This window comes from Dama dama, chromosome 14, assembly GCF_033118175.1.
Source record: "Dama dama isolate Ldn47 chromosome 14, ASM3311817v1, whole genome shotgun sequence".
In the NCBI taxonomy this organism is placed as follows: Eukaryota; Metazoa; Chordata; class Mammalia; order Artiodactyla; family Cervidae; genus Dama; species Dama dama.
In genome coordinates this window covers 57623542-57646095 of record NC_083694.1, presented here as the reverse complement: position 1 = coordinate 57646095, position 22554 = coordinate 57623542, and the positions used below count along the sequence as shown (strand labels likewise).

The 22554-nt window shown below is 40.7% G+C and overlaps 2 protein-coding genes across 9 annotated transcripts in view; one reads left to right on the top strand and one right to left on the bottom strand.

Annotated features, from left to right (window-relative positions):
* Positions 1 to 6462, bottom strand: part of TOR1AIP1 (torsin 1A interacting protein 1) — a 46196-nt gene extending 39734 nt beyond the window's left edge. For 2 of the 5 annotated variants that reach the window (XM_061160831.1, XM_061160833.1), the window contains exons 1-2: positions 5767 to 6460; positions 3295 to 3372 (exon numbers count right to left, since the gene is read on the bottom strand). In XM_061160831.1, coding sequence (XP_061016814.1) covers positions 3295 to 3372; positions 5767 to 6247 — 559 coding nt within the window. In that variant the 5' untranslated portion in view covers positions 6248 to 6460. Of the gene's footprint in view, positions 1 to 3294; positions 3373 to 5766 lie in introns of all 5 variants that reach the window. The other 3 variants (XM_061160830.1, XM_061160834.1, XM_061160832.1) reach the window with 3 other exon arrangements.
* The window catches only part of LOC133069352 (torsin-1A-interacting protein 2-like), a 48237-nt gene continuing 31472 nt past the window's right edge, over positions 5790 to 22554 (top strand). Inside the window, exons 1-2 of one of the 4 annotated variants that reach the window (XM_061160840.1) lie at positions 11918 to 12050; positions 12125 to 12239. The gene's annotated coding sequence lies outside the window, so the exon portion shown is untranslated. Of the gene's footprint in view, positions 5930 to 11914; positions 12062 to 12124; positions 12240 to 22554 lie in introns of those variants that run through there. The other 3 variants (XM_061160838.1, XM_061160836.1, XM_061160839.1) reach the window with 3 other exon arrangements.

The window sequence follows — 22554 nt, the reverse complement described above, 5'->3', positions numbered from 1 at the left end:
GTTTCCATTTCGTAAGTTTGTTTGTATCATATTTTAGATTCTACACACAAGTGATACTATACATCTGTCTTTCTCTTTCTGACTTACTTCACTTTAATATGATAACCTCTAGGTCCTTCTATGTTGCTGCAAATGGCAGTATTTCATTCATTTTTATGACTGAGTATTGTTCCATTTTGCACGTGTGTATACATATATATACACATACATTTATATATATGTACATACACACACACATACCACTTCTACTTCTTTATTCCAGTTATCTGTTGATGGACATTTAGGTGGCTTCCATGTCTTGGCTATTGTAAATAGCGCTGCTAAGAACCTGTGGGTGCATGTATATTTCTGAATTAAGAGTCTTCTCCTGATATATGCCCAGGAGTGGGATTGCAGGATTATATGGCAGTTCTATTTTTAGTTTTAAAGAACCTCCTAGTGTTTTCCATAGTGGTTGTACCAATTAACATTCCCTCAAACAAGGAAGGGCCTATCTTAAACTTGCACTTAAAGTAGTATTCCATCAAACTGACTCCAGTTTAAGTAATTCCTCTGCTGGACAGACTTTCAGTTCAGTTCAGTTGCTCAGTTGTGTCAGACTCTTTATGACCCTGTGGACTGCAGCACGCCAGGCTTCCCTATCCATCACTAACTCCTGGAGCTTGCTCAAACTCATGCCAACGAAGTCGGTGATGCCATCCAACCATCTCATCCTGTCATCCCATTCTCCTCCTGCCTTCAATCTTTCCCAGCATCAGGGTCTTTTCCAATGAGTCAGTTCTTCACATCAGGAAGCCAGAGTACTGGAGTTTCAGCTTCAGCACCAGTCCTTCCAATGAATACTCAGTACTTTACAAAGCTTGTAAAGACAGACTCTACAAGCGTTCATTTAATGACTTTCCTAAACGTTCTCCTTTTTTAAGAGGAATGACAGAGGAGCAGGACAAGTCCTAGATATAGTATGATTTTTTTTTTTATAGTATGATTTTTAAAAGCACCTTTAATAGTAAAAGAACCCAGAGTATCTCACATCTCCCCAAAATGCACAGATCTTTATGTCTAGTTATATTGCAGCACAATATAGTCCAGGTAATCTGTGCATGAGTTCCATCAATCTACTATCTACATTGGGAAATGTTTTGTCTTTTCCATTATCAACCATAGCATGAGCTTTGTCAGAAAAAGAAATGCTTAAGCAAAATTTTATGAACTTCACACTGCCTGCAAAGTGCTGTGAGGAAAAAAAACCCCACCTTATATCCATATGTTTTACTATATACTAAGTGATTTTGCAAGTACTATTTCACTTTTGCAGTGAGCTTTTGAGTTAGGCCGGGTTAAGTCATACAGATAAAGGCCTGAGGTTTAACATGGCTCAGTGTTCTTGCCTGGAGAATCCCAGGGACAGCGGAGCCTGGTGGGCTGCTGTCTATGGGGTCGCACAGAGTTGGACACGACTGAAGCGACTTAGCAGCAGCAGCAGCAGCAGTTAATGTGACCAAGGTCCAGTGCTCTTTGCACAACATAATGCAGCCATGTACCTCAATAGCAGTCCTAAAATACAAGCTTAATGTGAACTCCAAAAGATGTACAAGACATTCTATTGTGTAATAGTTTTATAGTGGTCTGTATGGTCTATAGGCTGGTGCTCAACAGTCTTCATTAAATCAATTTACTTAACTCCATAAATTTTATAAATTTATTGTAGATTTTATTTATTTTTGCTGTAGATTTTAAAAATGAGAAACTTGCTTTTCTAGGCATAAGCGTCATGTAATTGAAGCTACTGTAAATAAAATTTCAAGAATACAGTTTTCCCAAATGGTCTGAAAAATGTGATTATAGAGCCTATCACTCAAAGCATTTTTCTAAAACAGTTTCTAATCTTAAGACTCCAGGAACATAGGCTGTTCAAGGAATTAAGCATAAAGGGTGTGTTATTTGGAATTTATCTTCAACCAGATATTTATTTATTCTAAACAGAATAGTTTAAACTACAAAGCATAATCTTATTAGAAGCAATGGGTATGGAAGTCAGTCAGGATTTGGGTTAAAACAAAAGCCACAGATGATCAGTTTCAATAGCTACAGTCATTATTACTGCAGATTTCCTAATATCAAGAAAAACAAACTGAAAATAAACAGAACTAAAAATCAAAGGATACTATGCATTAATAACTGAACTTAATCCTTTCCCTTGCTTTTCAAAACAGGTTTTAAAATGGCCACTACCAAATGTAGCCTAATGCCACTTGATACTAAGATGCAAATACTTCTACACTTTAACATCTCTAAAATTGGGATGTATTATACAATCTAAGGTACATTACCATTAACTGGCAGCATCTCTTCCTCCTAGGTGAAACTGAAAGTCGCTCAGTTGTGTTCGACTCTTTGGGACCCAATGGACTATACAGTCCATGGAATTCTCTAGGCCAGAATACTGGAGTGGGTAGCCTTTCCCTTCTCCAGGGGATCTACCCAAACCAGGGTTAGAACCCAGGTCTCCCGAATTACAGGCAGATTCTTTACCAGCTGAGCCACAGGGAAGCCCAAGAATACTGGAGTGGGTAGCTTATCCCTTCTCCAGCAGATCTTCCCAACCCAGGAATCAAACCGGGGTCTCCTGCATTGCAGGCAGATTCTCTACCAACTGAGCTATCAGGGAAGCCCAAGGGGATGGATCTTACAACTGATGAGATCTTAGATTTAATAAAATATAGTATCAAATTGAGATTGATTATATTGTGTCATGATTTTACTATGCAGACCATTTAATCCATTTTACATGACACATTTATTCATTCAACACTTAACAAGTTTCACTGAGCAGCTAATTATTCCATGGGAGAGTGACAGTGAGGTACTTGGGGCTTTGGAGTGAAGGGGCTTTGGAGAAGACAAGCCTAGGTCTGAATTTGGCTCAGTTACATAGCAAGTAATCTTAAGAGAAGAGTCAGCTACTCTGAGCTCCAGTTTCCTCACCAAAAAAGTAGGTACATCTATCCTTCATAGTTATGTGAGTGAATTAACATATACCAAGTATATGGTACTTAGAAGGTATTCAAGTATGCGCCCTGTCTTTTCTTGACACATGCTACTATTGCTTAATTCAATTTAACAACCTAAAAATAAGATTCACTGAAACTTTGAATGAGGTATGATTTGGGACCCCTGATCCACCCAATAATCCAATAACCCAATAATTATAGGCTATAATCTATACATAAAAAAAGCTGACAGGTTAGGGAAAAAAACGAACTCAACCTGGAGTTGAGAACCTCAACTTCTTACCTGGAGTCTCTTGTGTTCTCCTGATAGCTTTCTTTGTGACCGTTTGGCTTAAAAGAGTTTGTGAAGGTGGGTCATCCTCTAAAGAACAGACATAACAATTGTAAAATTCAGAATATGCAAAGTGAGTAGGGATTATGTATATTAACAGCAATATATAAACAGAAATGCAAGTAATTCATTGTTATGAAAACTCGGTCTCTCGGTGCACAGATGCCAATTCAAATCCCAGAGACAGAGTTGTGAGCGAAGCAGAGAAGGATAGCTTTACTGCTTTGCCAGGCAAAGGGAGACACATCAGGCTTCTGCCTTGAAAAACTATGTATCCCATCTCCAAAAGACTTGATGAGTGTTTTAAAAGTGGGTCAAAGGTAGGGTGTCTGACAAGATAAGGCTGTGAGCAAGGTATGCACTCCCTTACTCCTTACTCTCATCTCAGGTGGTCAGTCTCCTAATCCTGATGATTAATCTGGGCCTTTTAATCTTGCATCAAGTGACTTCTTGGTTGTTCTTCCCTTGATTAGCAACAGTTGGAACCTGCCCTTTGGAACTCAGAGAAGGTCATAATGGCTGGTGTACTGCCTCCAAACAATGGACAGAAAGGCCTGGGAGGCTCACAGGGGCCCACTCAGTTTCAATCCCTTCAGAAATGTGTAATTAAGGGGTTCCCTGGTGGCTCAGTGGTAAAGAATCTGCCTGCCAATGCAGGAGACTCAGGTTTGACCCCTGGGTAGGGAGGATCCCCTAGAGAAGGAAATAGCAACCCCTTCCAGTATTCTTGACTGGGAGATCCCATGGACACAAGAGCCTAGTGGGTTACAGTCCATAAGGTGGCAAAAAGAGTCAGACATGACTTAGGGGACACTAAACAACACAAAATTAGGTTTACCAAAACTTGGGAATTGAACTAGTGAGAACTATTCTTTAGGACAACATAAAAATACTCACCAATGATGCTTTACAACAAAAACACAGAAATATTACTCTAGAAAATTTGAAAGATGGGCTAAAGAGGAAGAATGAAAAACGTGTAGATTTTCATAGATTCACTAAAAATAGAAGTAAATCCTTTGTGTGTTTAAAATTAAAAAAACAACTAGCTTATACAACTGCATCGGCCTGTGTGGGAGAGTCAATACAACTTAGCATATTTCCTTTGCCTTCCAAAGCATTCTTCTAGCTACTGGACATACAGAAAGAACATAAACATTGAAGTATAACACGGTCCCTCAAATATATATGTAGTATCTTTGTCTTCAGAAGTTTATAATCTTAAAAGAGAGATAAAACATGTATAGGGTTAAACAGTCTTGAATTGCTACTCCCAATAGTAACTCACATTATCTTTAACATAATTTCCAAAATCATCAACACTTCTACTGTGTCAGCACTTCAGGCATCAGCAGGTAATGTGCAGTGTATTACTCAGCTCTAAACTGAAAATCCACCTCCTCTTCTTCATATCCACCAATGGTCTATCACCAACTATGTAATCCCATTATGATTCAAACCCCTTGGTTTTACCTCATAGGTGCTCTACCTGGAGCCAGCATGAAACTCCATCTGGGACTCAGTACTAGATGGGGGGGAAGGGGCAGTGTAGGAGAGGACGCATTACCGGAGTTGATTCGTCTGTGACTTTCCTAAAACTACACCATCACTTTGTCAGTAATCCTCTGGCCCATTTAGATGAAAACTAATGAAAGTCTTACTTTGTCACGCTACTACTTAACTACTGAGGTTACACTTAAGGTCCCCAACATGCGAATTTCTGGCAGAGACCACCACATTAGAGAAAGAGCGATCAGTTCAAGTTTATCACACACTGGGAAGCTTCAGGTTCAGGATGACTGCCTTGACCCCACTTCAGTGTAAACATGTGGGTGGGATCTCAAATCAATTCATCAACTACGCTAGTCCTCAAAAGAGCCACTCACGAAATTCCCCTTCCTTTCGCCCCTCCTGGATAGTGACGGGGAAAGACTGGAAGGTTAGAGGACCAAAATTCTCATTGAGGTACTTCTGGTCTGGGAGTTAAAAGGAGGAAATGGAAGTGGCTTTGGCAGAAACATCCGCAGGGTAGAGAGAACCGACATGAAACCGATGTGAAACTGAACTCGGAGTGATTCAGTGTCCTGCCTGCTGCCTAACTGGCCGCCCCGAAGTGCAGGCCTGCAGAGAACGGGCAATCCTGACACCTCTAAATTGATGCCCAAGGAAGCGCGCGGCTCCTCGGCTCTGCTCAGGTCACTAGGCACGACCGCCTTTCCTTCCAGCGCCCCCGGCCCTGCCACTTTCCCGCCCGCCGACGGGGCGGCCGGGGGTGGGGGCTCACGTCCATCCCGGAACAGCTCAGAGGGGATGAGCTCAAGGCAGGCACACGCCCGCCCAGGGCGCGCACACCCTTCGCGCGTACCCGCCCACGGCGCGCCCTCCCTGACTCGCGGTTGACACCGTTACTTCCGACTGTCTCACCTTCGGATGAATGGGAGTCTCGTAAGCCTCTTCTGGTGGTAACCGGAGACGGTCGTATCGGAGGCGGCGGTGAGTTCGGCTGCTGCTGGAGGCGAGTAGCTCTCCGCGTCTGCATCTCCTCGGCTTCGTGGAGTCGGGGCTGCCTTCGCTGCCGAGACCGAAGGTAATAGGCGCTTTCTCTCACTTCCTCTTTCGCGGAATCGGCCCGGAACCCTTCTACCGGAATCTGTCTTCCCATCCGGGCCTTTTCTTTGGCCGCCCGGGGCTCGAAGTCGCCGTACACTTCGGGCGGCTCTTCTGAGAACCTCACTTCCCGCCGGCCGTGGCGCGACGGCGTAGGAGTTCCGTACGCACGCACGTCACTGCTGCCGCCATTTTGAGGGGCGAGCCGGGGCCTTCCCTCCCGTAGCGGAGCCCTGGGCGTGACGTACAGCGCCCATCCTTCCCTCTCCGGCTCCGCCCGCCGCCCCTCGCCTGCCATAGTTGTTGACGTAGCTTGAGTCGATCGCGAAGGTGCTTTGCGGTGCCCTTAAAAGTCTCCTGCCGTTGATGGCGATCGTTTTTCGGGGTGTAGGGCGGTGGTGTCGGCGGTCAGGGAGGCAGTTGAGCGTCGCCGGGGCTGCCGCCTGCGTCGTCGCTGCTGTGCTGCAAACCCGCCTCTGGGCCCATGGTGTGTTCCGAGGGCTGTGGGAGAGGCAGTGCCTGTGCTGGGTCAGCTGCCGCGGGTCACTCCCGCCTCCTGGCTGAAGGCGCCAAAGAGGAGGAGAAGAGCGAGGAGGCGTCGCTGTCCTCGGCCTTCGGGGAGGGAGGGAGGGAAGACGGAGAAGGGACAAGTGGCTGGGCAAATTGCCGCTCCTCAGTCCAGCTGCTCCTGGCAACTGTTGCCTGCTCGCAAGAGGCGCCCGGCAGGGCCCCCAGCACAGAGTCGCTGGGAGAGGCGGAGTGAAACGCGGGTGGAGAAGTTTCGGTCCTCAGCCCCAGGCTGTTGCGCAGTTTCCCCGCAGCGTTTTTGATCGACTCCTGCCTTCGCCGTACCTTTCCAGCGTCCCTTTGCAGGGCTGATAAGAAAGACATATTCGCAGGTGTCATCTTTCCCTGGAGAAAATTTTAGTTTCAAGTTCTTTGGGAAGGCAGTTTACCAGTTTTAGGTTTTAAGTCACTTGTTGAGTGTACGAAATCGGATCTATAGGCTTACTTGGGTGGATTTCCACTTACAAAACGTACGCAGCAAACAGTATTACTCCTGATTTCCTGTAAAGGCTCTACTTCAGCTGTTCAGAGACATTGTTAGTGCTGTGTTATGGACAGTAAGAAATGAACAAATACTTTGATTAAAGACAGCACTGTAATTTTCAGTTGTGGTCCATTATTTTCACTTTGATTCTGAGCATGACTTGATATACTGCATTTGATACAGGGTTTTTCTGCGCTTTGTTTACTGAGTAAGAAAGCATGACAAAGCCATTTGTTTCACTTCTGTGTACACTTCTGTGTTCTGTCGAAAATCTGCAAATATCTAAACTTAGACACACTGAGGGAATGTTATTGAAAAAACGGTTAATCTTGCCTTCACATACACACACCCTCCTCGGACGATTTTCTATAATTGATTTTAGTGAATAGATTTTAAAAATTGCAATTTGGATAGCAGTTACAGTGAATGGGCCTGAAAATTTTGAAGTGACGTGAAAGTAAGTCGCTCAGTCATGTCCGACTCTTTGGGACCCCATGGTATACAGTCCGTGGAATTCTCCCGGCCAAAATACTAGAGTTAGCCTTCCCTTCTCCAGGGGAATCTTCCCAACCCAGGGATCGAACCCAGGTTTCCTGCATTGCAGGCAGATTCTTTACCAGCTGAGCCAGAAAGGTGTTTACTCTTTCAAGTATTTAAAATCAGTTTAGAATGTTTTTGAGCAACTCATTTTCCAAAGTGGGCACATATTTCATTTTAATGAAATCTTAACGATGTCCTATGTTTTCACTAATAGTCCATAAATTTGGCCACAGACACAAGTAATTACATGCTTTAGAATCACCTAGGTTTTTGCTTGATAAAAGCTCTCCTTTAGTTTTCTGTTCTGTTTTTTTTTTTTTTTAATTATATACAATATAGCCAAAGAAACTGAAGGAATAGTAACATGAGAGATGCTACTTTTTAAAGAATCTTTTATCTTAGGGAAAATTAAAAGCATGTTCTCCCTTGTCAGCTGAGTTAGATAGTATATTTGGAAAATTTGTGGGACTTAACTCTTTTCTGATAAAATGCTGAGTAGTATTGATACTTGGTTAATATCTGGCTTTTACTTGTTTTAACTAGTGCTTTATAAGGTACCTATTATATTACTCTATTAATATGTAACAGTAAAAGTACTGTAATAGATGAAAAGATATAATAGATTCAAGGATATAATAAAGGGTTTAATAGATTAAAGGATATAAAACTTTATACAAGTAGTATTAATAAAGTTAATATAGTGGTAATATTAATACATATATTAAGCTCTTTAAAACAGTTATGAGGACAGTTAACTATATAGAAATGGATACAGATTTTAAAACAGATTTGGGGGGATGTATTAAAAAAGAAGACAGGAGATTCAATATATTAATACATGTATTGCTGCTGCTAATTTGCTTCAGTCCTGTCCAAGACTCTGCGGCCCCGGACTGTAGCCCACCAGCTCCTCTGTCCATGTGATTTTCCAGGCAAGAATACTGGAGTGGGTTGCCAGGCCCTCCTCCAGGGGATTTTCTCAACCCAGGGAATGAAGCTGCATGTCTATGTCTTCTGCATTGGCAGGCAGGTTCTTTACCAGTAGCGCCACCTGTGTCATCTTGTAATTAAAAATGCTTGAAGAACTTAGGAATGGTTTTCAAAATCATGAGAAGCTTGATGCAGAAACAGAGGAATGGTAACTTTAGCATTAAAACATACATTTTTTTAGGGTTTTCCCTCTTTTGTCTAGGTAATAAGGGTACATAATCCTAGTTCTGACATAAGTGCCTCCCACACTTAGCAACCTTACAAATACCAACTTTCATTACCAACTGTGAGGTAAAGCTAAACCCTTGTCGAACCAGATATTCTGCTCTAGATGTTTTCCAAACCCAAGGGTGGCACAAAAGAGGTGACATTATAGAGATGGTAGACTCAGCTAATATCATAAGGGAATTGCTGGACTGCTAATCCAATAGGAAGCATGAGCTCTGAATGTTAGTTATTGTGGGAGTTTGAAATCTGTGGAGGAATTCAATGAATCGAAAGAAAACAAGAGAAAAAATGATTAGAACAAAGAATAGACTCATTAATTCATGTATTTATTAAACATCTGTGTTGAAACAGAATAGATGCTTAATAAATATATGAATTCAATTAAGAGTATTCTTTACCCTGAGGGAATTTTTCATATATTAGGGAAGACAGAGTTTCAGAAAAACATCTATTTCTGCTTTATTGACTATGCCAAAGCCTTTGACTGTGTGGATCACAATAAACTGTGGAAAATTCTGAAAGAGATGGGAATACCAGACCACCTGACCTGCCTCTTGAGAAACCTGTATGTGGGTCAGGAAGCAACAGTTAGAACTGGACATGGAACAACAGACTGCTTCCAAATAGGAAAAGGAGTACGTCAAGGCTGTATATTGTCACCCTGCTTATTTAACTTATATGCAGAGTACATCATGAGAAACGCTGGGCTGGAAGAAGCACAAGCTGGAATCAAGATTGCCGGGAGAAATGTCAATAAGCTCAGATATGCAGATGACGCTACCCTTATGGCAGATAGTGAAGAAGAACTAAAGAGCCTCTTGATGAAAGTGGAAGAGTGAAAAAAGTTGGCTTAAAGCTTAACATTCAGAAAACTAAGATCATGGCATCTGGTCCCATCACCTCATGGGAAATAGATGGGGAAACAGTGGAAACAGTGGCAGACTTTATTTTTCTGGGCTCCAAAATCACTGCAGATGGTGACTGCAGCAATGAAATTAAAAGACGCTTACTCCTTGGAAGGAAAGTTATGACCAACCTAGATAGCATATTAAAAAGCAGAGACATTACTTTGTCAACAAAGGTCCGTCTGGTCAAGGCTATGGTTTTTCCAGTGGTCATGTATGGATGTGAGAGTTGGACTCTGAAGAAAGCTGAGCACAGAAGAATTGATGCTTTTGAACTGTGGTGTTGGAGAAGACTCTTGAGAGTCCCTTGGACTGCAAGGAGATCCAACCAGTCCATCCTAAAGGAGATCAGTCCTGAGTGTTCATTGGAAGGACTGATGCTGAGTCTGAAACTCCAATACTTTGGCCACCTCATGTGAAGAGCTGACTCATTGGAAAAGACCCTGATGCTGGGAGGGATTGGGGGCAGGAGGAGAAGGGGATGACAGAGGATGAGATGGCTGGATGGCATCACGGACTCGATGGACATGAGTTTGAGTAAACTCCAGGAGTTGGTGATTAACAGGGAGGCCTGGCATGCTGCAATTCATGGGGTCGCAAAGAGTCAGACATGACTGAGCGACTGAACTGAACTGAGGGAAGACAGATATATACAAAATTATAATTGGCATTAATTTAAATACCTAACTATTAGGCCTCAGTCTAGAAATCTAATGTTCTTGACTCTGGATTTCTAAGTAAAGCAGCTATTTTAATAAGATAATTTTTGTACATGAGTTTTTTGTTTGCTTTTCTGTTGCTAAGTCATGTCTGACTCTTTGCAACCCCATGAACTCCAGGAGCCAGGCTCCTCTGTCCTCCATTATCTCCTGGAGTTTTTTGTTCAGGGTAAGCAGAAATCCTGTTATGTAGTGAGAAAGCATTTATCAATTCATTGTATATAGTGTTCACAATTTTGGTCAGAAAAATAACTTTGGGGTTATATCTTAGTAGAAAAAGGTAGCATTGTTATTTTTAATAAAAAGATTAAAATACTAAATAAGAGGAAGTAAAGACATAGTAACCAGCTGCATTTATTCCCCATTCTCACAAGTGATAGAAAAAATATTTTGAAGACTATTAATATAAATGAAAATGTCTTGCTGGAAATGAAGTGACTACAATAAATAGCCTTCCATTTATTCTTTGTTGAATTTGAAATTGCAATTAAACATCTAAAAATGTTCCCAAATCCTGCAACTTCTGCCAAAAAAGGATGGTTGAAGACACCAAAAAAATAAGTTACTTACATGAAGAATCATTAACCCAATAAAATTCTGAGCTTGTGCTATGTACTAGGTAAACCCTATTCTAGGTGCTGGGGATATAGCAGAAAAGAATAGACCAAAGACAACCTTCTCTTCCTTCTAGGATTTTATATTCTATGGGAGTCAGATAAAAATCAGTGTAAGTAAAACAGTATGTTGGTCAGGAGTTTTATAGGGAAAAAATTAGGAAAGGGGAAGTGAGATTTATATGAGCAGATTTCTTCTCTGTTGTCTTGAATTGGCCCAGTTCAGGAACAGGACTTTTAGACTGACTTGACAGTTGCCCTTAACCAATTATGTGTTCTTGGGTAAACTGCTTTCCATCTCTCACTTTTCATGTTTATAAAATTAATAGATCAAGAAAACATGTTTTATCCATTTAACCGACACTTCTGTTCATTATTTCATTTACTCACAACCACCTTATGAGGTATGTATGTAGCGTCCGCATTTAACATGGGGGCACGCACCTCATAAAGGTGGCAGGCAGTCGGTTTCCAAATCAAGCCTGACTGGTGCTTGCCATTATCATTGGCTAGTGCCGCTCACTGCGTTGGTTCCATTGGTTCCTCAAGCCTATGAGCTTTAGGTCTTTTTAAGGGCTCAGTTTAGTTCAGTTCCGTCGCTCAGACATGTCCGACTCCTTTCTACCCCAACAGCTGCGCCAGGCTTCCCTGGCCATTCACCAACTCCAGGGCCCTCCAATGTGTTGCAGAGATATCTGCCTTCGGGTCAGAGAGCAGCGCGACAGCGAGAACGCTGGGAGGCTTTGCGGTCCTGTCCCTGCACTGCCCACGCCTCCAGCCTCCCGCCGGCCGCCGGCTGGCCGGGGGAGTGGAGCCGGGGGAGTGGAGCCGGGGGTGACGCCTGGGGGAGGAGGGGGAGGGGCCGGCGCCTTCCAGTCCCAGCATTCCGCGGGCGCCTACCCTCCCCGCGGAGGTCGCCATCACGTGGGCAGGGACGGGGCGACGTTCAGTTCTGTGGCGTCCGAGGGGTGCAGCCCGCGTTGTGAACCAGAAAGAACGCTCGAAGGGCTCTCCTGACGTTGACAGTCGACGGCTTAAAACATCGCTAGACACTGTAAGTAAAATGTGTGTACAACTTTCCCATGTTTTAATATTTGCTCTGATACCTTCTTTTTAAATATCTTTCAGAAAAGATCCCTCCCCACCCCCACCTCCTTACCGCAAAAACCTTAAACGGAGCAGGTTGGAGGTATATTTTTGTTTTGGAGTGAAAAACAGAATCGCGTAAACATTAAACAGGAAGGTGAGAATAAATGTTTGGTTTGGACCTTGAAACGAGAAGCACAATTCCTCTAAGGTTCAAATGTAAACGGGAAATCTACCAGTGCAGGTGTTGATTACTCCCTTACCTCCGTGTTTGCCTAGATTCCGTCATTCGTCGTCTTAATCCTTGAAAGATAGTGCCCCGGCCGCCCCTCACTCCCCCACCCCTGCCTTTTAGCCTTAATTGTGCTAAAAAGAGCGAAGTTTGAAGTTTTAATGAGACCCTGCAATTACCAATTTATTACATATTATATATGTATTCCCAATTGTATTTCATACCCAGTAAGAAAGTTTATCCCTTTTTCCTTCCTTCAAAAAAATGTACTGCCTACTTAATCAGTAGTCCTTAATTGAAAGATTTTATACACAAGATACAAAAATCAGTTATCTTAATCTGATTCAATACACTGTTTTTATTTCAATTTTACCTCTCTCAAGGTTCTAAAACATTTTATTTTGGGTCTCTGTGAGAGATTCCTTCCTTGTCTCTGTTAAGAATTAGGACTGTGACTGTTCTCCATGTCTATCAGTTCAGTTTTGTTTTTCAAGCACAGGATTAGTATGTAACTGGCCAGTGGAAAATAATTTTAAAAGGAACTTAATGGTAAAGGAACTGAAAATGTTCCTGGAAGCCTTTATGTGGATTAGAATAGTTTGGAAAACTGGCTTTTGCTTTGAAAACTTTGAAAGCCTCTCCTCAGCAATATTTTTTATGCTGAACACAAGAGTCCAGAGCTTGATTACCAGTTTTGCTTCTGGTTTATCACGTAACCATAAGTGACTCATTAAGCAGTGTTTCACTTGTTTTTTTTAACTTAAGTAGAGATAATACTAGCCTGAGAGCGTCTATAATTCACAAATAAAGTAACGATAATTTATTTAATTATTTGGGGGTTATTGGGTATTTTAATAATGCACAGTGTCTTGTATGTAATCTGTCTTTGCCATGGAGGTAGTTTTGAAATCTGAATGAGAATCCACATTCTTCGGAAGTGCAACTTGAATTTCCTGAAGGAAAGTTTGCTCAGAGAAGCTTGGTATGCTTTATGCTGTTTCTCATTTGCGTTTAGAAGTTTAATTGTGTTAAAATTTCATTGCTAGGCAATATTTTATGACTATTGTGCCCAACAAGAGATAATTCAGTACACTGATTATACTTTACCGTAGGTTTTGGACAGCAAATTAAGCATTTGTGAGTAAAGAAAGATGGTGCCCACGTTGGTTAGGAGCATAGACTTTGGAGTCACAGCTGAGCCCATGAAAGCAGAGATTTAGAGTTGTTTGGAACATTAAATGGGATAGTTTAAGGACCTAAGTGGAAACAGTTATTGCCAATTGGCTAATTTTCTCTTTACTAATATTAAAATAAGTGGCATATGGTGCTGATAATCAAAATAGAGTGGAGGAAAATTTACCTATAATTCTACTACTTCAACAAATAAAAAATTTAAAATTTTTATACACTCCTCTTTAGCCTCCGTTCATGGATATACATAATGTAAATAACATTTTTGCAAATAGGCAAGTTTAAGACATTAGTTTGTAAACTTTTAAAGGTTTTGTCTTAATTATATAAATAATAAATTATATAAATTTATATATATTTATATTTATATATTTATAAATATATATTTATAAATATATATTTATAAATATAAATATATATTTATATATTATTTATATATTAAATAAAATATATAAATTATATAAATTTCTGGTTCTGCCTCTCTGATCTACTAGTGATGAAAGAGCAGAGCTTTCCTTTAGTACAGTTTCCACTTGTTTTTCTCAGTTTGAAAAATAAATGTCTAGTTGTATTTTCACTTACTAGTTAGACTAGTAATAAACACTTTCTGAGACTTATTTTGTGGTAAGGACTGCACATTATCTCTTTAACACTCATAATGCTTCTTTCATGTAGGTAGTGTTATTCTATTTTGTGGTTATTAAGAAAACCAGAGAAACAGGGAAGAGTTCACCAAGTCAGGTGCTGGAGCAGTCATTCAGGCCTAGGCAGTCTGACTTTAGGGGACTGTGCTGCCAGTCTTTCCTATTTATAGATTCACTATATGGATGTCAAGTTGTACGTGTATGCAGGAGATGATCCTGGAGGCTGACTTACAACTTCTTTGTATAAAAACAACAAACAGTATTTGTATCTTATTGTTGGTCCTTTAATGGACCAGAACCTGGTGGTCCGGAGTCAACAAGGAGAAAGTGAAAGAAGGAAAGAGGCTAATATTCCCTGGGTTACGCAGCCAGCCTTCGCGCTCCAGGGAATCAGCCAGAAATAGAGAGAGAGAGAAAGACAGACAGACATGGGGACCCAAGCTCTGATGGAGCAAAGGTGTTTTAATCAACATGGTGTGGGCATATATACTGTCTTACAAGGTAGTTATTCTCAGCAGAGATAAAGATTAAAATTCCAGACTTACAAAGCATAAGGCGATCCATATTAAAGAGAAAGAGTCATAAACAATCACTTTTACCGTATGGTTCATAAGAGGGAAGAGGGTACTTACCACCATATTGAAAAACTAACAAAGGAAATGCCTGGATTCCTCAGGAGAGGCTTGCCTCTCCTCTTAATTCCTGAATACTCAGGAATTAATAAGGAAGAGAGGATTCATGACAGAGCCAAAACAGCACACAGGAAGCAGTTAATTGCTTCCTGACACCTTACAACAACCATGACCACCACAGGTAAAAAAAATGTGTAGGAGAACAGGAGTAGGGAGGTGTTTAGTGTCTTCACAGTTGAGGCATTCACCTATAGTTTTAATAGTTGTGGCAGTAAAAAATATGATTTATATACCAGACAAGTTATTAAGACTAAATTTTCCCTTTTTTTTAATTAGAGATAAACATAAATACAGGGTTTATAGTGAAAGAGAGCTATGTTTTCTTCATTAAAACAGTGTTTATAAGTGTTTTTTAAATTTTATAAGGAGCATCAGAATCATCTGGTGAACCTCTTAACACAGATTCCTGTATACCCTCAAAGTTTCTGTCTAATAAGTCTAGGGTGGGGCCCAAGAGTTTACATTTCTAATAAGTTCCCAGGTGATGCTAATGATTTCCAGCTAATGAGTTTAGTAAGGAAACAAATATTAGTGGTGGTTGTCCAAATTGTTGGCCTGATAGTGAAACCTCAGTAGCATTGAGCTCCCAGCTCCTGTTTTAAAATCCTATCCTCTAATAAAAGGAACTTGAACTTTTTCCCGGGGTGGGGGGAGTGGAGCACTTGAATCTAGGGCATGGGCAGGGAAAATATAAGAGGAGCCTGAAACATTTTGTGGTGCTGGAAATTAGGGAAGTGTTCGAAACGGTTTGGGAGCTTGTTGAAAAGACACAAGAGTGACTTGAAGGAGCTCCTGATTGCCAACGTTGGAACACGTTGAGTAATAGAATGCACAATGGTAGTACTGGATTTTAACTCATAGAATAAGTGGCCATAAGTCCGTACTGACATAGCTGAGTACATAGATAGGATTCAAGGAGGGGCAGCTCTTTATTATAGAAGAATTCCAATGAATAAATACAGCAAGAAGGAAATAGAAAATCACTGTTAGGCAAAACAGCAGCATAGTAATTATCGCAAACAAAATGTGCCTGTCATGCTGGTAGGTGAAAGTTTGAGGAAATGCAGGATATTTGCACAGTCTCAGAATGTCTCCCCAAGATAATTATTAGTAACTTCACAGTGGAGATACTGTGATAACCAACTGACCAAGGTTAAAATCTCCACAGAAATAAGGCATATGGATTTCATGAACCCAGTGATGTGATGCACTTAGAAGGACACATCATTTCTTTGGTGTTATTCTTGCCCCAAATGCATAACGTCTTTATCTTTCTACTCATGCTGCTGATGCTGCTAAGTCGATTCCGACTCTGCAGCCCCACAGACAGCAGCCTACCAGGCTCCTCTGTCCCTGGGATTCTCCAGGCAAGAATACTGGAGTGGGTTGCCATTTCTTTCTCCAATGCATGAAAGTGAAAAGTGAAAGTGAAGCCCCGCAGTTGGGTCTGACTCTTCGTGACCCCATGGACTGTAGCCTACCAGGCTCCTCCGTCCATGGGATTTTCCAGGCAAGAGTACTGGAGTGGGGTGCCATTGCCTCCTCCTTTTCTACTCATGGGTAAACATTATAAACACAAATTGAGGGACATTCTACAAAATAACCAACTGGTATTTTTTGTAAGTATCAAGGTTACAAAGACCAGGAAGAGTCACAAAAGATAATGACAGAAACCGTCACAGATTGAAGACTCAGGAGAATTAACAACTAAATGCAATGAGGGATCCCAGATTGAACCATGGAACAGAAAAGGAACATTAGTGGAGAAACTGACAAAATTCAAACAGTCTGTAGTTAATTGACTTGTACCATGTTAATGTCTTGGTTTTATAACAGGTATAAAATTAGTTAAAAATAAAATGTTTAATAAAAACGTGCTGGCTTCATGTAGATACTAAAGATGATTAGTGGACTTGAACTGACACTGGGAATCAGTTGTGCTGCCCACTGTTGGAATCATAGCAAACTCTCTGAACCTTTGTGTGTTGCTTTTTGCCTCTACATAAGTCATCTTAAACCTGAGATACAAATCAGAGGAGTTGGGAGGGAGTAGAACAAAGGGTAAGAAGGAAAAGAAAACTTTCTGTACTCAGAAAAGGTATATATCTGAACTGCTCCAGGCTCTTGAAAAGAAACAGTTCCCTAGGGAAGTAAGTGGAGTGCTTTTTGTTTCTAGGTTTTAGTACTTTCTCAACTCGCCTTTTAAAATATGGGATAAGTACTTAGGGAAAGCACTGGGAAATGACTTTAAAATTTAAAAATATTAATCCTGACTTATTATGACAATGGATATGGTACAGAGGAGTAGGCAAGACTTAGGTACTTAGTTTTCAACACAGACATGCGTGGTGTTGGTTGTTGTTCAGTTAGTCCAACTCTTTTGGGATTCCATGGACGAGCCTGCCAGGCTCCTCTGTTCATGGAATTCTCCAGGCAAGAATACTGGAGTGGGTTGCCTTTTCCTTCTCTAGGGGATCTTCCTGACCCAGGGATCAAACCTGAGTCTCCTGCATTGGCAGGTGGATTCTTCATCAGTGATCTACCAGGGAAGCCCAAATTGCTGGTACAAATTCAGAAATACCTAACCTTAGCGCTACTAGGTCTCACTATTGAAAACTGCGAATTAACTTTAAAAGTTTGGCCCCTGGTGTTTTAAATTGAAACTGTAGGCAGAATTTGAACCATGAACTTGTGTCCGTTAGGGCAGAGTAGATTGAAATGCACCAGTAAATGTCTAAACCAGTTGTTCCCCTTTGTGGAATGCCAGCAATGCACAAACACACCTCTTATGTTTGTCAGTTCCTTGCTTTTTTTTTTTGACTGCACCTCTCCAGGCTTGTGGGATCTTAGTTCCCCAACCAGGGATTGAACCCTGGTTCTTGGCATTAAGAGCTCAGAGTCCTAACCACTGGACCACCAGGGGAATTCTCTTTGTGTCAATTCCTGTGCGACTCAGGATATTTTTTGTTCAGCTTATCTTCTTTCAAAGAGGGAATAGTGTATGTGCCAAATAGTGCTGGAGTGTGCCTTCTCTCTGATCTCACGACTTTGCCAAATTCAAAGTAATTCCTCACAAAACAGACTGAAAACTTCTTTCAGGAGCTTGTATTTTCATAATATATTTTAAGCAAAGAATTATTTTAGGTTAGGTCAATTTAAAAAGAAGAGGAATTTTTTTTCCATACTTTATAATCTGTGCTGTGTGTGCTCAGTTGCTCAGTCGTATTTGAATCTTTGTGACCCCTTGGACTGTAGCCTACCAGGCTCCTCTGTCCATGGAATTTTTCAGGCAGGAATACTGGAGCCGGTTGCATTTCTTCCTCCAAGGGATCTTCCCAACCCAGGGATTGAGGCACCTCTTGGGTCTCCTGCATTGGCAGGCAGATTCTTTACCACTTTACCTGGGAAGCCCTACTTCTTCACTCTCAACATCTAAATTCAGAACTGGTTAATGAAATATGAAGCTTTTGAGATTTCACTTTATATGTGAGACTTACAGGGGAAGATACCCTGGAGTAGGAAATGGCAACCCACTCCTCTGTTCTTGCCGGTTAATTCCATGGACAGAAGAGCCTCATGGGCTACAGTCCATGGAATCACAGAGAGTCAGACATGACAGAGCACACACGCATGAGACTTCCAGAGAAGCTCTGTCTCATACAAAAAATAGTTTTGATTATTGATTAACTTTAGGATAAAATATTCCACAGAAGAAAATATTTAAAATGGAAACTCAAGAAAATTTAGAGCATTTGTATTTTTTCCATGCCTGTCTTTTGGTTTATGTATTATATGAGGACCTGGCTGAAATGATAGATTTGCCTGGAGAAGTCACCCCAGCTCTACTCAATCTGAAACATATTATCCAGCCTAAAAAGAATAAGGGAGTTTTTGTCTATCAAAGGCAGATGTGAGCTGTCTAACTAACATGCATTCAGGAAATAGCAATTCTTGATATAGACTCAAAATATTTAGAGATGATTATTTAATATATATTGAGCTGCCGTTTTTAGTAGATGTAAATTGAACTGGTTTAAATAGAACTGCATTTTCTATTTTGATGTTAAAGTGCTGTTTTCTAAATTTTCCTCTAATAAAGCTGCAGAAAACATCTCACACACAAAAATTTTGACTTAGGGAGTTCCCTGGTGGTCTAGTGGTTAGAACTGGGCACATTCACTGCCATGGCCCAGGTTCAGTTTCTGGTTGGGGAACTAAGCCTCACAGTGCAGTTAAAAAAAAAAAAAAAAAAAAAAAAAATTTTTATTTTTTCTTTTGTAGAATTGGTCTTCTGTATCTACATGTCCTATGTCTGTGGATTCAACCAACCATGAATAGAAAATATTTGTGAAAAAAAATTCCAGAAAGTTCCAAAAAGCAAAACTTGAACTTGCTGTGCTCTGGCAACCATTTACTTAGAATTTAGTTTGTATAAGGTATCGTAAGTAATCTTGATATGTGCATAAGTTATATGAAATTCTATGCCATTTTATATAAGGGACTGGAGTGTTCATCCCTCCTTGCATTTTGGTATCTGGGTGATCCTGGATTGAATCCCCCACTTATATAGGATGACTGTATAGAGTTTATGTGGTAGAGAAGCCTTTTAAACTTTGTTTTTTGCTCACTATTGTTGGCTGGAAGGTTGTTGAAAATAAAAACATTCCAACTTCTTCCGTGGGCCTTCCATAATTTTCTGTGATTTCTATAGGCAGTCTTTTAATATCCATATGAAAGCCCTTAAAACCCACCCTGGTGGCTCAGACAGTAAAAGTGTCTGCCTGCAATGCAGGAGACCCAAGTTCAATCCCTGGGTCAGGAAGAAGATCCCCTGGAGTAGGAAATGGCAACCCACTCCAGTACTCTTGCCTTGAAAATCCCATGGACGGAAGATCCTGGTAGGCTACAGTCCATGGGGTGGCAAAGAGTCGGACATGACGGAGCGACCTCACTTTCACTTTCAAAAGCCCTTATTTAAAAAAAAAAAAAAAAAGGCCCTTATAAGACCTTTACCTAAAGCACTGGTTCCACTCTGGATTCCCTGGACATCTAGAAGTTCTGTAAGGTTTTTCTCTTTGTATTTATAATATTTAGCATTGTGCCTAGTGCATGGTGGTTTCCTCAGTAACTTAAACAATACAATAATCAGTTGAGTACTGGTTGTTCCTGGGTATTTTCAGCATTTCTACAAGCATAATGATGCACAGTAGTAAAGATATGGGTTTGATGTCTGGGTCTAAAAGATCCCCTAGAGTAGGAAATGGCAGCCCACTTCGGTATTCTTGCCTGGAAAATTCCATGGACAGAGAAGCTTGGTGAGCTATAATCCGTGGGGGTCACAAAGGGTCACATGTGACTGCGCATGCATGCAAAAATGGTTATCATATATTCACCTCAAATCAACCACTTCTGACTTAAGCTAATGGTGTTGAGAAAGGAAACAAATCCAGAATGTCTCAGTCTTTCCAACTTTATGTTACAGGTGCTTTGAGTATTATCTCTAAAGTATTGAAAATTTCTTAACCAGGGCTATTAACCCTTGGTTTTTACTTGTTTTATTAGAAGTGCTGACTGGCAGAGTTACATGTCTAATTAATAAAATGAGAAAATGACATTATTACAGGAATGGTAGCTGTTCCAGCATCCTTCCAAAGTGAGATCTGAGGGGGGAGCGTACGAATAAAAATTGCCTTTGATAGTGAAATGGTTCGGAACCATTCCTGCTCAATGGTTCTGAACCATTTCAGATTCTTTTGTGAATCTAAATGTGTGTACAGTTGACTTTTGAACAACACAGTTTGAATTGTGTGGGTCAACTTACATGCAGATGTTTTTCAACGATAAATAGTATGGTACTGCATAGTCTGTGGTTGTTTGAATCTTAGGATGTGGAGGAACCCTGTTTCCACTGCAGGGGGGCGCATCCCTGGTGCAGAATTAGATCCCTACTTGCCGTGCTGTGTGGCCAGGGGAAAAAAAAAGGATTAGTATTCCACAGATGGAGGATTACTGTTGAAGGCTTGGCCAGGTGAGGCCAGTTGAGGTCCTTTGGGCTTCATCTTGCCTGGAAGGAGAGTGCTGCTTTTCTAATATGCACAAAGACACCATATGAAAAAACAAAAAAGTGCTGCACAGAGATTCGTGCCTTTATAAAATATGCCAAGATAAACTTTCCTTTCCATTGGGTAGCTAATGGAGAAATTAATTCCATTAATTAACATTAGGTAGGGTTTCCCTAGTAGCTCAGCTGGTAAAGAATCCGCCTTCAATGCAGGAGACCCCGGTTCGATTCCTGGGTCAGGAAGATCCTCTGGAGACGGGATAGGCTACCCACTCCCAATGTTCTTGGCCTTCCCTGGTGACTCAGACAGTAAAGAATCCACCTGCAATGCAGGAGACCAGGCTTAGATCCCCGGGTTGGGGAGATCCCTAGGAGGAGAGCCTGGCAACCCGTTACTCCAGTATTCCTTCCTGGAGAATCTCATGAACAGAGGAGCCTGGCGGGCTATAGTCTGTGGGGTCGCAAAGAATCAGACACGACTGAGTGACTGAACAACAACAACAAATAGCTGATTTATAATATTATATTTCCTTTTACCTTGTTTGTACAAAGAGATAGTTGCTTGCAGTATTATGAGAAAAACACAGCTCCATGTCTTTCTATAGCGTTCCTCTTCCTCAGTCACCCACCTTGCCTCTGAACAGAATAATTGCTGCTGATCTTCTTGTCCACAGTTTGAAAGTTTGGTTTTGCCTGTTAATCTGTTTTTCTAGCCCACTCATATTTTCTGCTCTGCTCTAAAGAGTGGATATATATTTAAGTATAACTGATTTACTTTGCTGTACGGCAGAAACTTAACAACATTGCAAATCAATTATACTCCAGTAAAAATTATTTAAAATATAAAAATGAAGATAGAAATAGAAAAAAATAAAGTATCAAATAGAGGTTATGTAAATTGTTAGGATTTGTGATACTGTGACCATTCATGTACCTCCAACCATTCAAAGAAAAAATGTTTATAATTATCTTTGAAATACTCTGTATGCCTTTCCTGACCCCATTTACTTCCCTCTCGCATCAAAGGTAGTAATTATCCTTGTGCTTAACTTTTTCTTTTTAGCTTTAGTGCATATTTGTTCCTAAGCAATATATTGAAACTATGTAGATGGAAACTATTACATAAGAGAGAGTATGTATATCCTTCTGCTACTTGCTTTTTATAAGAATATGTCATTTTTTTTTTTAGCCATTCTACTGTTTGTGGACACTTTAGCTGTTATTTCGCTATTATACATAGAACTACCATGAATATTTTTATTCATGTTTTTAAATAAACATGTAATTTTCCCTAGGGTAATTACCTAAGAGTGGAATTACTGAGTTATAGGAAACGCACATTCTCAGCTTTATTAGATAATGCCCAAAATGGTTATACTAATTTATGTTCCTGTCATTAGGGTATAAGAATTCAAGTTACTCTATGTTCTCTGATATATATTTAATATATCAAAATGGTACATGTTTTATGGGGAGGAAAAGTAAAGAAGGAGAGGGAATATTGTCTCACTGTGCTCAGAGCCATAGCAGATTAGAGACTAAGGGGATGAAGTATAATCAGGAAGCTTTGGGCTCCATGTGGTGATTGACATGAACAGAGGTACAGGTTTGATGGGATTGGTTTGTCCTCATATTTTCAAGCAGATGATGGT